We start from the raw sequence: 16,018 nt of genomic DNA on the forward strand, positions 1-16,018 counted from the left end.
ATTTTAAAATTGACACAGATAATTTCTTGGTAAATATGCATAGGGATCAGGGTGTTAGATAAATGCAGAAACCAAGAAAGGTCATGTGTAGCAATTCAGTAACAGCAGACCATTAATTGTGAAGTCTGTTAGCAGTGAAAAACAAGGAAGTTTGCAGCCACTGTTTGCCACGGGGAAGAAAAATTCTACATTTTTGACAGCATTTCTCAGAGGTTTAGATTCCACTGTGTTATGTTCCATAATAAGCAATTAAACTGCCATGATTATTAAAAGGGGAAGTTTTAAGGAACTGCATGTAGAAAAGCAAGGCTTGCTTTGAAAATCTCACTGGATTGCTCCTAAGTATTTACCAATGATGTATATGCAAGGCGGAACAACAGAAATAACATTGTGGTGGGAAATGGATGCAAAGCTCTCAATCCTAACCATGTTTAATTAAAAGTAGGTGCCACTGCATACACAGAAAGTTAAGGATGTGACCTCTCAGCAACTACCGGATTTTCAGTTAATATTGACTCCTATAGGGGTTGACACCAGCACATCTAATTATAATGATATAGATTTATGAGGATTCTATGGAATTTTGACTTTCATGCAACTGTGATAAACTGGGGAGCAAGCACTGGTCTAGAAAATAGCAACTCATCTGATCAACTGTGATAAGAATTACCTCCAGATAACTAGGGTTTGAAATTTTATGAAATTTGGGGGATGGGGCCTATTTCTTAATTTCAAAAATGAATGATAAGGTGAAAGATGGGCTAATAACTTTTGTAGATTTGCAAGGCTCTGGAATTAAACTTCCCATCATGTATTTTTAACTTAATAAATGTGTAGTCTAAGCCTCACCAAGAAGTTGGCTGAGAGTTTATGTGCTGCTCTGCTGGCAGAGAAGGCAGGATGATGGTGGGATGGCACTTATATCACTGCAAGCCTACATGTCAGTAAAAAAACTCCACCAGCACAGATGTTCCTCTGGATGAGTAGCGGAATAATAAGATATGGAAGGGGAATAGGAGAGGTGGGTGTTGACATATTACATCCAAAGTCCTTTCATTTCCTTGCCATTCCCACAAAAATGGCATGCCTCCCACTGTAGCCAACAGGTTGTAAGAAAAGCAAAATGGCAGGAACTTGACATGGCAGTTTCTCTGCCAGCAGATCTCTTCTCCCACTGCTGGAAATGTGCAGTAGCCAAACCCTGCCCATGCTCCTGAAGTCTCTCATTTATTACTAGGGATTACAAGCAAGTTCAGGTTGCCAAATCTACAGAAGAACATGAAATACTGATCTATGGACACTGCAGTCCAAGTCATTGACTACCCCCATGTTTCACAGCACTGCAATTTGTTGTTGCACCGTATATCATGCATGTTAACAGCAGTACCCGCATTTTCTAATGGACCCACAACTCCTTTCTGTAGCAAAAAAAGAGCAAACATGTTTTTGCCACACAACCCACCAGCCTCAGAGCACACAGGGGAACCATGCTGGGAGCACCATGACTAGGCTTCTTCTTCTTCTTCCTCTTTTGTCCTTGCATTATCTCCTATTCTAAAAATGTGTAACAAGTGCCATCCTCAAGAGGTTTTTATTCTATTTTATGCGAACCAGTTTAAGGTTTCCGTCAAGGAAGAGATTTAGTAAATAAATAACTAGGTATCATCAAATAAGTAGAATAATGTGGTATTTCCACCCTTACTAAAGCTGGCTAGAAGAACACAAGAGTCTTCTTCTCATTTAATAATCTCCCTTCCTCAACCTGGCTATTATGCCACTGTTAGAGAGTGGTCTGCCTCCCAATGCTCTGGCTGGCATCAGTCAGGTAGTTGACTTTGACCTATATCCTCCCTGTTCACTACATCCTTCTGATGAGGCAAGTTCTTCCTTGCAGCAGTCAGTGGAGTGGGGTTTCTTACCTGACTTCCCAACATGGAAGTTGCTGCCCGTAACTAAGCAGGAGAGGGGTGAGGCAGCAGGGAGGTTGGCATAGCACAGACTCAGCAGCTGAGCCAATCCAATGCTACTGTGCCATGCCAACTTTCCCCTCTCAGTCTACTGGCAGCAGCAACCTCAGCACTGGGAAGCCACCCACACTGCCACACTGGTAGCTACTCATTCCTTGCTGATTTCATGGTACTATGAATTATTTTTTATGTTGCCATAGTACTCTAGATTTGCTGTGCGGCAGCAGACTAATACAAATTGACTCTTAAGCCCAATCGTTGAATATACTCGAGTGTAACAAACATTCAAGGATGACTTGACTCTTTGCAATGGCGTTAACCATCCATTCAACCAACCAAATCAGGATACAGAGTATTCAAGAGTAACAAATAAGCATGATGCCCCCAGTTCAATAGTCTGCTTTCACGCATATTGTTGTGTGCACCCAAACCAAATCCTCATTCATTTCAGAGACAGCAGACTTCTGCACACAATCAAATGAACAGATGAATCTAAGGCTCTTAAATCCATGGCACAGCCCTACATAACATGCAGATTAATTAGTTTATCATTTAAAATGATAAATTGCGGTCAAGGCCAAGACTGCCAAGTCTGTATACCAAGTTCTGAACTGCCAGTGTTTATCGTTTTACTGAACAGGATTTCACATTGTCTATTGCATAGCCTTTTTATGTGACTAACAATACACAAGTATGTGTCACAACCAGGGGCGTACCTAGCTGCTCCGGCACCCAAAGTGGCAGGGGCGGGACGAAACTGCCCATGGGGGCACAGTCATGATCCGCCCATGAGGGTGCCGCGGTGAGCTGCCCATGGAGTCCGCCTGGCAGACGCAAGCCCCACGCTGCCATTTTGGGCATCGTGGGCCCCTGAGCCACCGTGCCACTCCCAGGAGAGATGTGTGGCTAGGGCACGCTGCAGGCCAGACCCCGTGGTAAGTGCCGCCCCCCACGGTGTGCCATTTTGTCACTCCCTCAGGTATGACACCCAGGGCAGACCACACACCCTGCACCTCCTTCCCATGCCCCTGGTCACAACCACATCTGTTAAGGACTACCACCTTAACAGTGTCAACAATTATTTGATGCTACTGAATACTGACATTCTTAGAGCTCTCACCTAGCAGAATTTGAGTCTGCAACTCCAAGACATACAAAGAAAGGCATATATACATACACATAGTAATCTGAGCTCCAGTAATTCTAGAAAAATATCACTAAAATACGAGATGGAAACCAGAAGAATCAGCCATTTCCAGATTACGTATGGAGAGTACATGTTTGGAAGCCTCCTGCTAAAACCAAGTAATTGTGTCATGTTATACTCGCCTACTCAAAGGTAAGGCACACTGAGTTCAATAGTGCTTAATCCAATGTAAGTATAGAACTGCAGCCTAAGAGTTATAGCCAATGTTAGTTCTACTCAGAGTAGACCCATTGAAAATAATCACCATGATTTCAATCATTAACTTCAATCAGTCTTGTTGGCATTCATCTGCCTCAAGAGACAATGGGGTGCGCCTCCGGGGGTGAAGTCAAATTGCTGTGTTAACAACACCTAAATGACCTCCCTGGGGCATAAGCCTGGGCAGTGTGTATGGAGGTCCTGGGCTGCCCAGATGACAAGACCCCCTCTCAGCCTCACTGATGTGGTCCAAAGGGAAGCACAGCCATATGTTTGGCACCAGATGGCTGTGGGAGTTGCCTGAAGGAGGAGCACAAGTAGCCATCCAACTGTCTGAGGGACTCCATTCTGTAGGGTTTACTCTCTTAGTATTTTCATCTCCTGAAGATATCCCGCAAGGCAATGGAGGTTTGGGAGCAAAGTTTTCCTTCTCCTAGATGGGCTATCTTCCCAGGTTGAAGAGCCCCATCTGCCCCTCGCTTCCCACTACACCACATGCAGAAACTACCTTCAATCGGTCTACTCTGATTAAAACTTAGCTGGATAGAATCCAGTGTTTACAAAAACAGATATTCACCATAAACCATGTCTATATGTGCAACAGGTGGTGAGTGTATGCGCACATGCCCTCCTTTCGGTATTTGTTTTAATGCTATAAGAATGGCCAAACAACAATATAAATAACACAGATCCATGTTGAAGTGGCCCTAGTGAAATTAAATTCCATTTCCTATGCTACCAAGCATGTGAGCTTAGCCGCCATAAATCCATTACAATGGACTCTGGTCTACAGCAGCCCCCTCACTTCTATGTTTGTTTAAATTGCTCCTGGAACAGAATTTGCTGTGCTCAAGTAGGGATGGGTTCTCCGTGATTTATTGTCCTGTGCAAGTGTTTTATGGGTCTGGTGCTGACACAGAGAAATCCATGGCACAGAGTCACCCAAACGCTGCCAAGTCCTTAGCCTCACGTTCCCTCTGCATTGTGGCTCCGGCTACTCCGGGTTCTTTTTTTTACAACAACAAATGGCACTTGAAAAGCTCTCAGCCTTACTGAGAGATAAATGTAAATTAATTTCCCTTCAGCCTGGTAGCAGAGACCATGCTGATCTCAAGGAGGCAGAAGACGATAAGGCAGGACACCGCGCTTTGCTCTCAAGAGATTTATTCCAGGACCAGAGAAATCCCAGCCACCTGCTCCCCAGACAAACCAAGTGTGCTAGCCTCCAGGAATGGCAAAGATCCTTCTATGCCTGGATTATTCCACTTTAGCTTTTGAAATGGCCTACAGAACAGAGCAGTGGTGGCTAATGTCTACTAGGAGGGCATGGCTGCTAACTGTAGGCAGAGCCAGAAGTAAGAACTGAATGAACACCCTCTCCACACCTCTCTTTTTCAGGTGGCCAGAGGCAAAAAAGAAAAAGAAAAAAGGAGAGGGTCCTTTGTTGAACAAAACCGAACTCTTGAATTTCACAGATTCAGGTAGGTAGCTAACAGCTACATCCTTGTGGTCTGACACAGTCGAGATATATATATATATATATATATATATATATATATATATATATATGTATATGTATATGTATATGTATATGTATATGTATATATATATATATAGTGTCCAGTAGCAGCTTAGAGACCAACTAAGTTTGTTCTAGGTATAAGCTTTCGTGTGTATCTGAAGAAGCGTGCATGCACATGAAAGCTTATACCTAGAACAAAATTACAGTAGTTCGTCTCTAAGGTGCTACTGGACAATTTTATATACAGTATGTTTAGATGTAGATAGATAGATAGATTGAATTTCACACTTTCACACATGACCTTCCAATTACACACTGGCTCTGAAGCACGACTATGAAACATTGTATCAGGAAGCGGGAAAACACTAAACCCACTTCTCCAACTTTTCTTCATTCATAGTTTTCCCTCCTTACTTCACTGCTCCATGTAAGTTTAGTTTCTCCCCCTTGCTACTTACTGGTGTCTTCCTAGATTCCCTAAACTATCCTTTCACTCCTCATGTCCTAGCACCATCTGCTGCTGGCCTGCGTCCTGCAGAGTAGGCAGCTGGCACAGCAACTAGCTGTGGCAGGAGGAAATACTTCTGGAGCTGGAAAGCCTACCGGACTCCCTGCATGTGGCACTATCTAGGCGTGATGCTATTGGGTGGCTTTTTTCCCTTCCCCTTGGCAGTCTCCTCCACTTCTCATTGGAAGAATGAGCATAAAGAGGGGGATAAAGGATGTTCTAGAGAGCAGAGTGAGTTTGGCTAAGTGGCACTCCTGCCACAGTCGGCTCCAAGAGCCATAAACCAGAATTAGGCCAAAGGGTGTCAGGCATTGCTCACACCTTTCAGCCTAGCCCTATGACAAGACATCGGGGGAAAGAGTTGGCAATACAGGGTTGTGGGAGGAAGCCAAAATAAAATATAGCCAAGACAGAATAGCCAGGATAGCCCTGAAATAATAGATGAATGTGACCAGGTTTGGGAAGTTCAGTCATAGACAAGTATCCTTAGAAGAGAAAGACAAATTATATTATTGACATACACAGAAAATGTGAGTCTTGTATGGTCAAACTAAAGAGAGTCTCCTCTTATGGCTAAAAAAAAGGGGGGGGACACATCCAGAGAAAGGCTTGAGATCCTGAGAGCCAGAAGAACAGGAGTTTGTGTGGAAGAAAATTTCAAATGTGCATGAGTAAGAGACACTTTGGGTCTGAAGAAGCACTGGGGTTAGCAAAGGATTGAGCTGCAGGTGTGTAATCAGTAAGACGGATCAAGTCTGATACAGGAATGAGAGTTGTTATGGTTTGTGTGGTCTCTTTCAACTCCTGAACCAGCAGCAGTGGTGAGCAAGATGAAAGGAGGCCATGTATAAGGATGATAACATAAGGGACAAACTGGGACTGATTTGACAGACAGATGGACAGACATTATTGTGCAAAGCATATGAGAAAAGGACAAAAGCGGAGAAACTGCAGCACACTTAATAACCAACCACACTTAGGCTGCGACTCTGTACACACGTTAAGTGCAGGCAAGCCCCACCGAACTCAATAGGCATTACTGCTGAGTAGACATGTACAGAGTTTGTGCTGCAAAAGCCAGATCCAGTGTCTATACATTGGGCTGAGGCTAAAAACTGGGGGAGTAGTAGGGTGTGGATCCCAGCTGAAGTCTAGCCGTGAATCCAGAGCAGATCCTATCCAGATGCTGTTCACCTTCTCACATTTTAACTAACTTCACAAAGTTCCTCTCCACCTCTTAACAACGCCCGCCTCCCTTCACCGCCCCGTTTGCAGCTGCCTGAGGGGACATCCGTTTAGCCATTACAGCAGCCCCTGGAGCAAAAGTCCACAGGAATGTTTCAAAGTGACAAAAGAAACCTTGTCCTGTTCAATGAATGCCTTTTCCCTCTCCACCTTCATTTAAACAACAACGCCCTGATCTTAGCAATATAAATTAATGCCCCCTCCCCAACTTAAACCCCCATTCAGACTGTTCTTGCGTCTTAATGTCCAGTGGCTACTTTTAACCTACCACCCGTCACGTACGGATGCATGCGCGTTTTGGAGAGGTCCACTTCACCACCACCCCAATCTCTTTTTAAAGTAGGGGAGGGAGAGTACTGCCAGGGCACAATGGTGAATCCCCCGGTACCCAGCATCGTGGTTTTTCGCCGTCCTGGGCAACAAGGGATCCTCAGACCAAGAGGCGGCTCACCAGAAACGGGAAACTCTGTTGGCTGCAGGAAGGAAAGGCGTCCTGGCTGCGCTCGCAGAAGCGACTGCTGGGGAGGTTTGGGATTTCTCCTACACCCTATTATTTTTTATTTTATTTATTTATTTCTGCACGTTGAATCAATGCAAGAAGCAACCCAGAAAAGAAAGGAAACACACACGCACATACACACACACGTAGATGTGCATAGATCTTACCTCTACATTGAAATACTGCTCCGCTCTGCACCCAGTAGCCCATAAAATCCAAAGCAAGGCTTGCAAGAAAAACACCCTGGAATGATGCACGAAATCCCCCCGGCTTGCAGTGCTGAAGGCGAGTAAGATCATAGTGAACTGTGCTTCAATGGAGAAGGCAGAGACGGCGGGGGAGCGGGAGAGAGAGAGAGAGAGAGCGCGCTCCTTGCCTTCGCTGCCTTCCTCCTCCTTCTCCACCTCCTTCTCCCTCTTCTCTCTCTCTCCCCTTCCCAACAGCCAAAACAAAAACAGAACACGCACACTCGGGTGGGTTTCTCTCTCTCTCAAAGGGGAGAAGAGGGGAGGGGGAGAGGTTCCCCCCGCGCTGTCGAGGAGGAACAGCTCGACGCAGGTTCACCTCCAGAGGCAGCAGCAGGAGGAGGAGGAGGGGGGGGGAGAGGAGACCCTTCAGTCCAGGACGCGGCGCGGCGGCATCGAGCTCGGTCAGCTCTTCCACATCCTCCTCCTCCTCGCTCGTCCCGTCCGGGAGGGAACGCGGCGTCCAAGTGCAGCTGCGGCTCCGGCGAGGCGCCTCGTTTGCACAGCAACCGCCTGCCTCCGCCTCCGCCTCCGCCTCCTCGGGCTCCGGCCCCTCCTCCGGCTCGCCAAGGCCTCCTCGGCTGCCTGGCCGCCCGTGCTCCGCTTCCCCGGCTGCGCTTATGCCTCTCGACTCGCCCCGCCACTCCAGAAACGTTCATCCGTCATCTACATAACTCCTCCTCCACCACCACCTCCTCCTCCTCCTCCTCTTCTTCCTCGCGCGGACCTGAGAGGGGACCGCCCTCCCCAGGCTCCTCCGGGGGGAAAGGAGGGGAGGAGGGGTCCGCCGGCGCCTGCGTGGATATCTGCCGCCTCGGCTCCGGCCAAGGCCAGCCCTGGACGGGGTTTGGTGGGGAGAGGCAGGGAGGAGGTTCCTTGTAGGGCTGGGTGGAGGAATGAATGGGATCGCAAAGGAAATGGGCCGCTGAAGAGGGGGAGGGGGTTTGGAAGAAACACCCACTCCCCAGAGTGAGACGCCTTTGTGCTTCTGTTCACACAATGGGAGTTAAGAGATGTCCGCTATTTTCCTTTTCCTTTTTTTTGCGTGTAAAAAAAATAAAATGGAATCGTCTTCTGATTGAGTCGCAAAGTCACACCTTTGTTTAGGCTCTTCTCTTTTTGTCACACAAGCACGGCAGGTAAGGTCTCTTAACACTCCGCCCCCCAATAATATGTATAAATATTCCAACAACAACATCCCTGTTTTGGATTTCGGGAAGCAGAGTTTGAGGACGACAACGTTGTCAGGACTAAGGGACGAGGGAGTTAGGAAGGTGGTGGAATCATCTCTTAAAGAAGCAAAGAGGGGAAGATGAAAGGGCGTGAGTTGCCTTGATCTTAGCCGAAACAAAAGGCGGGGGTTGCGCTCAACGGCGTTAAACTCCCCTTGACTTTATTTCTCAGTAAACGTTCAGGTTGCTGCAGGCAGGGAATGGGGACGTGTTAACAAGGTTTTAGGTAGGAAACAAGGGTGACCGTTGTAAAGAAAACAATGATTCACACAGCTTTGGAGCAGAAGCAAAGGGTTAAATCTTTCACTGTGTAGCAATGGGGGGGGGGCTGCCTTAAGGTTGTCGAACTGCCTTTCTTGGAAGTTTGCAACGGAAGGCTGGACGGATGCTTTGAATACATGATATCCTACTTTGCATATGAGGGTTGGACTGGGATGATTCATTGGTTCACCTCCTGCTCCCTGGTGGTTACCTGGATGGAATAAGGAGTGTCTTGAGAAGCTGCATATTGTAAAGTGAGGCTGTTCCGTTTGGTTTCATTGGAATGTGAGGATACAAGGAACAGGCACGCTTCTCCACACTGCTTACAAATTGTTCTTATATCTGTTGACTTCCCCTGGCCACCCTCTTCCCTAAAGATAAAGGTAAAGAGACCCCTGACCAGTCATGGCCGGCTCTGAGGTTGTGGCGCTCATCTCGCTTTTTGGCCAAGGGAGCCGGTGTACAGCTTCCGGGTCATGTGGCCAGCATGACTAAGCCACTTCTGGCGAACCAGAGCAGCGCACGGAAACGCCGTTTACCTTCCCGTTGGAAGGTATCTACTTTTTATCTACTTGCACTTCGATGTGCTTTCGAACTGCTAGGTTGGCAGGAGCAGGGACCGAGCAACGGGAGCTCACCCCGTCGCGGGGATTCAAACCGCCAACCTTCTGATCGGCAAGTCCTAGGCTCTGTGGTTTAACCCACAGCACCACCCATGTCCCTTACCTCTTCCCTAGATGCTTGCAAATTCTACTGAATGCTCATAGGGTTCATTTTCATGGATACTGGGGACATTGAGCTGTGGGCTTTGGAGCTGCCATAAAACATGCAATTCTCATATCCTCTTAGTGGACTAAGAATCTGGTCCATGATGTGGGATGGTCCTATGAGAGCTCAGCCTCACAGAGAGGATATATGCTTTTAAAAAAATATATATTTTGAAAGAGACTAGGTCTTGGATGATGATATGAACTTAGCAGTGATATGAACTGGTAAAACGGTGAATGAATTTAACCTATTGATTTGTCAGACCCACCGAAACCTTGGGTTGTTATCCTTAGTTTCTAGTATATCATCCAGAGAGGTCAATTTCTGTTTGCCCGTAAAGTACAATTGTCAGTCTTTTCTTATTTCTAATATTAATTAATGATGAATTCTAGAATATAGCATTTAACAGATATTTCAGATGCACAAGTGCTTGTCGTAAAATGATTGGCAGTCAAATCCTCAGCCAGTCCTGTGTATCAAAATTTACTGAAATAAGGCAATGAAGATTCCAGATCCAGTCTGACATCAAGTGTCTCATACGCAACTGGGTGAAATAAAACTGTGAACAAAGTAGCAATAAAAAAACAACTGCTTGCATCTGTGTACCACAGAGCAATGGCCCCTCTTGCAGAATATGTCCCTGGGATCTAGTATACGTATCCCAGGGTACATGTCCATATCTGTTATACATTTTAAGGGATGTTTTACAAGCCATTTTAAGGGCACTTTATAGAATTGGAACCTTTTCCCTATACAAATTATTAGAGGCCCCCTGGCCTCATTCATCTCTTTTTCCATTTTTTAAAGGGAAAATGGCACAGGTGATATAACTTGAGAACATGCACATGGAGTGTTTTTGACCCAGAAGTTCTAAATTTTTAACAAACCCTTTTCCTGGTAGTAAGTCATTCACTTTACTTGATAGTACCTGTGCCCATGGCAAAGAGCAACAAAGTAATATGTCAGCAGCACAAGTGTTTCAGCTTTATTGACCCATCTGTAGAAAACAATCAGTTCTTCATATTTTGTATCGGTAGGATCAGATGCTGGAGGCCTAAAGTCTGTGTAACCTTGTTGCTTTACATGTGTTCAGCCGAGTGCTCTCTTCCCCACCAAGATATTTTGTTGCTATGGCAATCAAAAATATTTCCGTTACGCTCAGTTCACACACTAAGTCAGTCCCACATATTATTTCGAAGGTGATAAAATGGAGGTTGGTGATTTGGGGACACCATACAAAGAGCTTTGTGGGGGGGGGGGGGTTCAAAAAAAATAAAATTTCACATTTTACAAAAAAAAATCTCATTTTTTAAAACACAATTGTGCATTTCCTGCGACTCATTTTTAAAAAATGAAGCCTTTAATGACATCATTATCTTAAACAGATATGTCTGGCCTATATAAAGTTATAGAATTGTTAGCTTCTTCCACACTAGAGGGAGATATGCATGTCTTTCATATTCCATATTTAAACTGAAGTTATATCTACTACAACGTCTGCTGAGTTTTGAGTGATTTTGTTTTTTTCATTTTGCATGAAAAGATAACGTTACAAATATTTTCAGTGAAAATGATCACAACTTGAAGCAGATTTATCCTCCTTCATTTGGTTATATCTAGAGAATACACTAAATGTCCACTATGGAAACGAAATGTTCTGTTCCATGAAATGATCCAAAATGCACCAGACTGAAGTTTGTATGGATGTCATGACTGAGAATGCTGCTTTCTTAGGCAGGATCCCTTGGAGAAGAAACATGTGTAATCAGGTCCAATTCAGAATCAATGATAAGCAAAGTCAAAAAGCGGATCATCTGTAGTTTATGATAATATTGTTATAGGTTTGGAGTGGATGATATTGGTGTGGTCCTTCCAGCCCTGTTATTCTGTATCCAGTGATGTTTAGAGAATCTAGTAGAAGAAACTATGGAACAAGTCAGACCAATCTCTTTATAATGACCTTAGCTGGCAAGTTAAATACTGCCATTTAAATGTCCAAAAAGGTTGCCTTCTTGCTATTTTGACAAATAGGTGGGTCTTTTAACAGCTCACCTGGGTGAATGCCACTTCATCCTAGGATGGAGAGCATTAGGCCAAGGAGGCCTATGGGAGTGAATTTTTGCTGATGCTAGAAACTGAAGACACGGAGGCTTGTTTTGCTCTGTGCTGGAACCAAAACTATCGCTTGGAGATCTCCTGGTAACCTAATGGGGGAGGCAAGATCTGTTGGGATCTTAATGCTGTGAGGCCTTCCATGCTATGTTCAGTTTGCATATACGTGTAAATAAAACATATATCCTAAAGGCACCACAATCTCCATTGACCTTCATGCCAAGGAAATCAAGCCTTGCATAGCTGCAGGAGCCCCCAAAGCTTCTCAACACTCAGAGATTGGGATGTGTGCAACAAAATTGATATAATTATTCCAGGAAGTCAAATGGAAATGTGGGATGGCCCAGTCGGGATGCAGGAACAGAAGGTGAAAGGAAGCAATGTTTGGGATCATTCATCAAAATCATGCAACATGGAATGAGGGGAGTGACCAAGATAGGTCCTAGCTATTGCTCTCGTGATCAAAGTTGGAGCTAGAAAAACAACTATTCTGTACTGCTCATGTCTAGCATTTTAAATTCACAAAGAGAAGGTCGGACATTAGCAGTAGGGAGAGGGGAAGTCATGATGGAAGAGTGAAACATAGTGATACTCATGTTCACTGGGTGTGTCCAGTACAATGCAGCCCAGGGAGTCACTTGCATTCCTAGGAGATAAAAAAACAAGGCCTGGTATGGTGTACACATAGTAGCTTTTGCAACCTTACTGTAATATTTAGGTTACAAAAAGGCAACATGCTTTCCAGGTTGCTGGATCAGTTTCCAAATAAAGACCAGGGATAAGGAATCTGCTCCCTTGAAATCTTGTTGGACTCCAACTCCCATCATTCCTGGCCATTGATCATACTGTACTAGCTGGGGCTGATGGGAGTTGGAGTCTTGCAACAATTGGAGGGCCACAGGTTCCCTATCCCTGGTGTATGCCATCAGACACAGTAGTAAGCAGTTTCTGAGTCAGCTTTTTCTTACCCTTTTGGCACTGACATTTTTATTCCTTCAAGCAGATCAGATAGCCATTCTTGGAAGAAGTCATCTGAACTATTTGGCAAGCAATCCAGTTTTGAAAGGAAAGAAATAAATGCTATAGAAAGTATATTAAAGACTTTTCTGCCCTAGCTGCACACTAGACTTTCTGCATAATTGCACAGGAGCTGTAATTGTGAGCCCTCTGAACAGTCAAATACTGGTCTGTTCAAAGTTGCTACCAGGGAACAGAGGTGGGATTTACAATGCAAAATGCAGGGAATAGGTTCTAATGTAATGGTGAGTCAGATGGGAGAGGCAAGGTCATGTAGCCTTGTCGATATGGAAACAGCAATACTGATTGCATACGTCAAGTGACGGTATAGCAGCTCAGTGAGGACAGAAGAAAGGTGATGCTATTCTGAGAAAAATAGGATGAGGTAACAGAACCAGGAAAGAAGCCGGAAGTTTAAAAATCAGCATGATGTGATTCCAGGATGGAATGGGTCATGAGATCACTTATGAGAAAGGCTTTTGCGAACCATGTTATTCAAAAGGATATTTTGTTGATGCATATTTGAAATGATGCATTTGGTGGGTAGGTGGAAAGAAGATTAATGACAGGAATTTTGCCATTTGTTGTGTTCTCTATGTCCCTGGTTTGCAAAGTGCGGTGTCTTATTTTGCCTCATCCACTTAGCTGGAATAGGAGTATCTAAATTCTTTGCAGAAATGGATCGCCAATGGATTATTGCCCTTCTAAAGGATATAAACAACTTATGGACATTTTAAATCAACAGAGGGGAGAAAAAAACCCTAGTGAGTTGTGTTTTGTCTTCTAATGAATGGCCAAGACTAGGGACTGCATATACATTTATTTATTACTTTATTACATTAGCATCCCAACTTTCCTTCAAGGAGCTCAAGGAAGTCTACATCCATCCCCATTTTACCATAACAACCCTGTGGGATAGGTTAGGCAGAGAGTTTGTGATCAGCCCAAGATCTTCCAGTGAGCTCCATGGCCAACTGGAGATTTGAATCTGGACCTGCTTAGTTCTATCCAATACTCTAACCACTACATCACACTTTCATTTATTCATTTTCATTTATTCCTTTATCAGCTTTTGTCTAAGGAAGTCACTGCAGTATTAGTCTATTTTACCCTGTGAGGTACGTTACATTCAACAACATGGTCAGGGAGCTAAGAGAACAAACTTCATGACTGAGCTGGCCGCAGTTATTAATTCTTGCTTTCCCAATCCTCTTGACTAAAGAAAGGGATGGTGAATCTGTTTCCCTCCAGATGTTGTTAGACTCCAGCTCCCTTCAGCTGCATCCATTATGGTCAGTGGCCAGGCATGATGGGGACTGCAGTCCATCAACATCTGGAGGGCCACAAGTTCCCTATTCCTGGCTTTAAAAATATGGCCATGTCAAAATTGACAGGCAACATATTAGGCACAATGATGTCAAGATTGGCAAATTGCCTGATGTACAAATAAATAAAAGACAAACCATGGTCATTGCTAAAATGTTGGACTACAAATCTAATGTGAGAGCCTTTCCTGAAGTTGGCAAATAAGACGTATAGCAAAAATTCATTATAGGGCTGTCATGTCCAAATACAAAATTATGCCACTAATTCTGTAGATTTCATCATTCTGTTTATTGAGACATATATCTGTCATGACCTGAGAGTCCAGGATTGGGAAAGACACTGAATCAGAGGCTATAGTGTTACCAAATAAGGAATCAAACTGACTTCCTGGCTCTAAGCCTGGTGCTGTTGATGAGGGAACCACTGAATCTGAAGCTGGCAGGCAGGCAGGAGGCCAGTGAACCAGATGCCACAGCACCAGAGTCTGTGGAACTGCCAATATCCTCTCAGTCACCGTCCCCTGAGCCTGAAGAACAGTGCCACCCACGGTATTTTTCTAGTCCATTGTCATTGGGAGCCCAGGAGGCTATGGGATGAGGCTATGGGATGGGTGTTGCCCCTTACAGAGACTCTACGCCTCCAGAGGGGACAGAGGCTAGGAGAGGTAGATTTGGACTAGAGACTTCAAAAGGCCTCAGTTCACTTCCAGTCCTTTTTGGAGCAAGTTGCTCAGTAGGAACTCTCCATGGTGCTGCAGCAAGTAACCTGCCTTGCCCCATGGTCTTCTGTGCAGGACCAGAGCAAGCCAGTAGCTGTACCTTCAAAGCTCAGGGAGGTTAGCAGAATGCTTTTACACCTGTTCACTGGGTCTTGACTGCAAGCTCTGTTTTGCCACTGTGAACTCCTAAGAAGAAAATGTACATAAAACTTTTGCTCGTTCAGCAACTCTGCCACCCTAGGTGCCCAGCATGGTTCTTTGCCAGCTGGGAACAAAAAAGGTTGAAATTTTTCATAGGATGTGTTTTTTTTCCATTTTTGCTTCCACCTGTGTGTAAATCTTTGACTGCTAAATATTACTTGCACAGATAACCAAATACTATGAGCTGAATGTATTGAACTTATTCTTTGTTCACATATAGCTTGTTTTGATGATGATGATGATTTAAATTCATACCTTGCCCTTCCTCCCAAAGTAGCCCAAAACAGCAAATACACAAATACAAAAAAGTCTAAACAATACCCATTACTAGCAGTTTTTGAATGATTTGAATCTTTTTCTGATATACCTCTTGATTTTTCAAGCTTTGCAAATCTTCTCATAGGTGTGTAGCAAACAAAACAATTTAAGAGCTCAGCAAGGTGACTGAGTGGGTGGCACACCTGGAGGATGTGGACCATTTGGATCCCTTCCAGTCGGGATTCAGGCCTCATCATGGGACTGAAACTGCTTTGGTTGATGATCTCTCTAGGGGCAGAGGTGAAAGCTGTTTCCTAGATCTATTGGATCGGTCAGCAGCCTTTTATACCATCAACCATGACATCCTTCTGGACCGTCTAGAGCAGGCATAGGCAAACTCGGCCCTCCAGAAGTTTTGGGACTACAACTCCCATCATCCCTAGCTAACAGGGCCAGTCGTCAAGGATGATGGGAGTTGTAGTCCCAGAACATGTGGTGAGCCAAGTTTGCCTATGCCTGGTCTAGAGGAGCTGGGAGCAATGCGTTCATCTACCTTTGAAGATGACTCGGAAAATACAACTAATCCAGAATGTGGCAGCTAGACTCGTGACTGGGAGTGGTCACCAGGAACATATAATACCGGTCCTTAAGGTTCTTCATTGGCTCCCAGTACATTTCCAAGCACAATTCAAAGTGCTGGTGCTGACCTTTAAAGCCCTAAACGGCCTTGGCCC

At 44.7% G+C, this 16,018-nt stretch overlaps 1 protein-coding gene and 1 long non-coding RNA gene across 3 annotated transcripts in view; one reads left to right on the forward strand and one right to left on the reverse strand.

Annotated features, from left to right (window-relative positions):
- MMP16 (matrix metallopeptidase 16) overlaps nucleotides 1-8,141 on the reverse strand; it is a 189,036-nt gene extending 180,895 nt beyond the window's left edge. Inside the window, exon 1 of one of the 2 annotated variants that reach the window (XM_081204666.1) lies at nucleotides 7,314-8,141. In XM_081204666.1, coding sequence (XP_081060792.1) covers nucleotides 7,314-7,445 — 132 coding nt within the window. In that variant the 5' untranslated portion in view covers nucleotides 7,446-8,141. The remainder of the gene's footprint in view (nucleotides 1-7,313) is intronic. The other variant, XM_081204667.1, reaches the window with a different exon arrangement.
- The window catches only part of LOC308593187, a 64,506-nt gene that overhangs the window by 17,644 nt on the left and 30,844 nt on the right, over nucleotides 1-16,018 (forward strand). Inside the window, exon 2 of the long non-coding RNA XR_014010827.1 lies at nucleotides 4,771-4,853. This is a non-coding gene — a long non-coding RNA (uncharacterized lncRNA). The remainder of the gene's footprint in view (nucleotides 1-4,770; nucleotides 4,854-16,018) is intronic.

Source organism: Podarcis bocagei, assembly GCF_964188305.1.
Source record: "Podarcis bocagei genome assembly, chromosome: 8".
Classification (NCBI taxonomy): domain Eukaryota; kingdom Metazoa; phylum Chordata; class Lepidosauria; order Squamata; family Lacertidae; genus Podarcis; species Podarcis bocagei.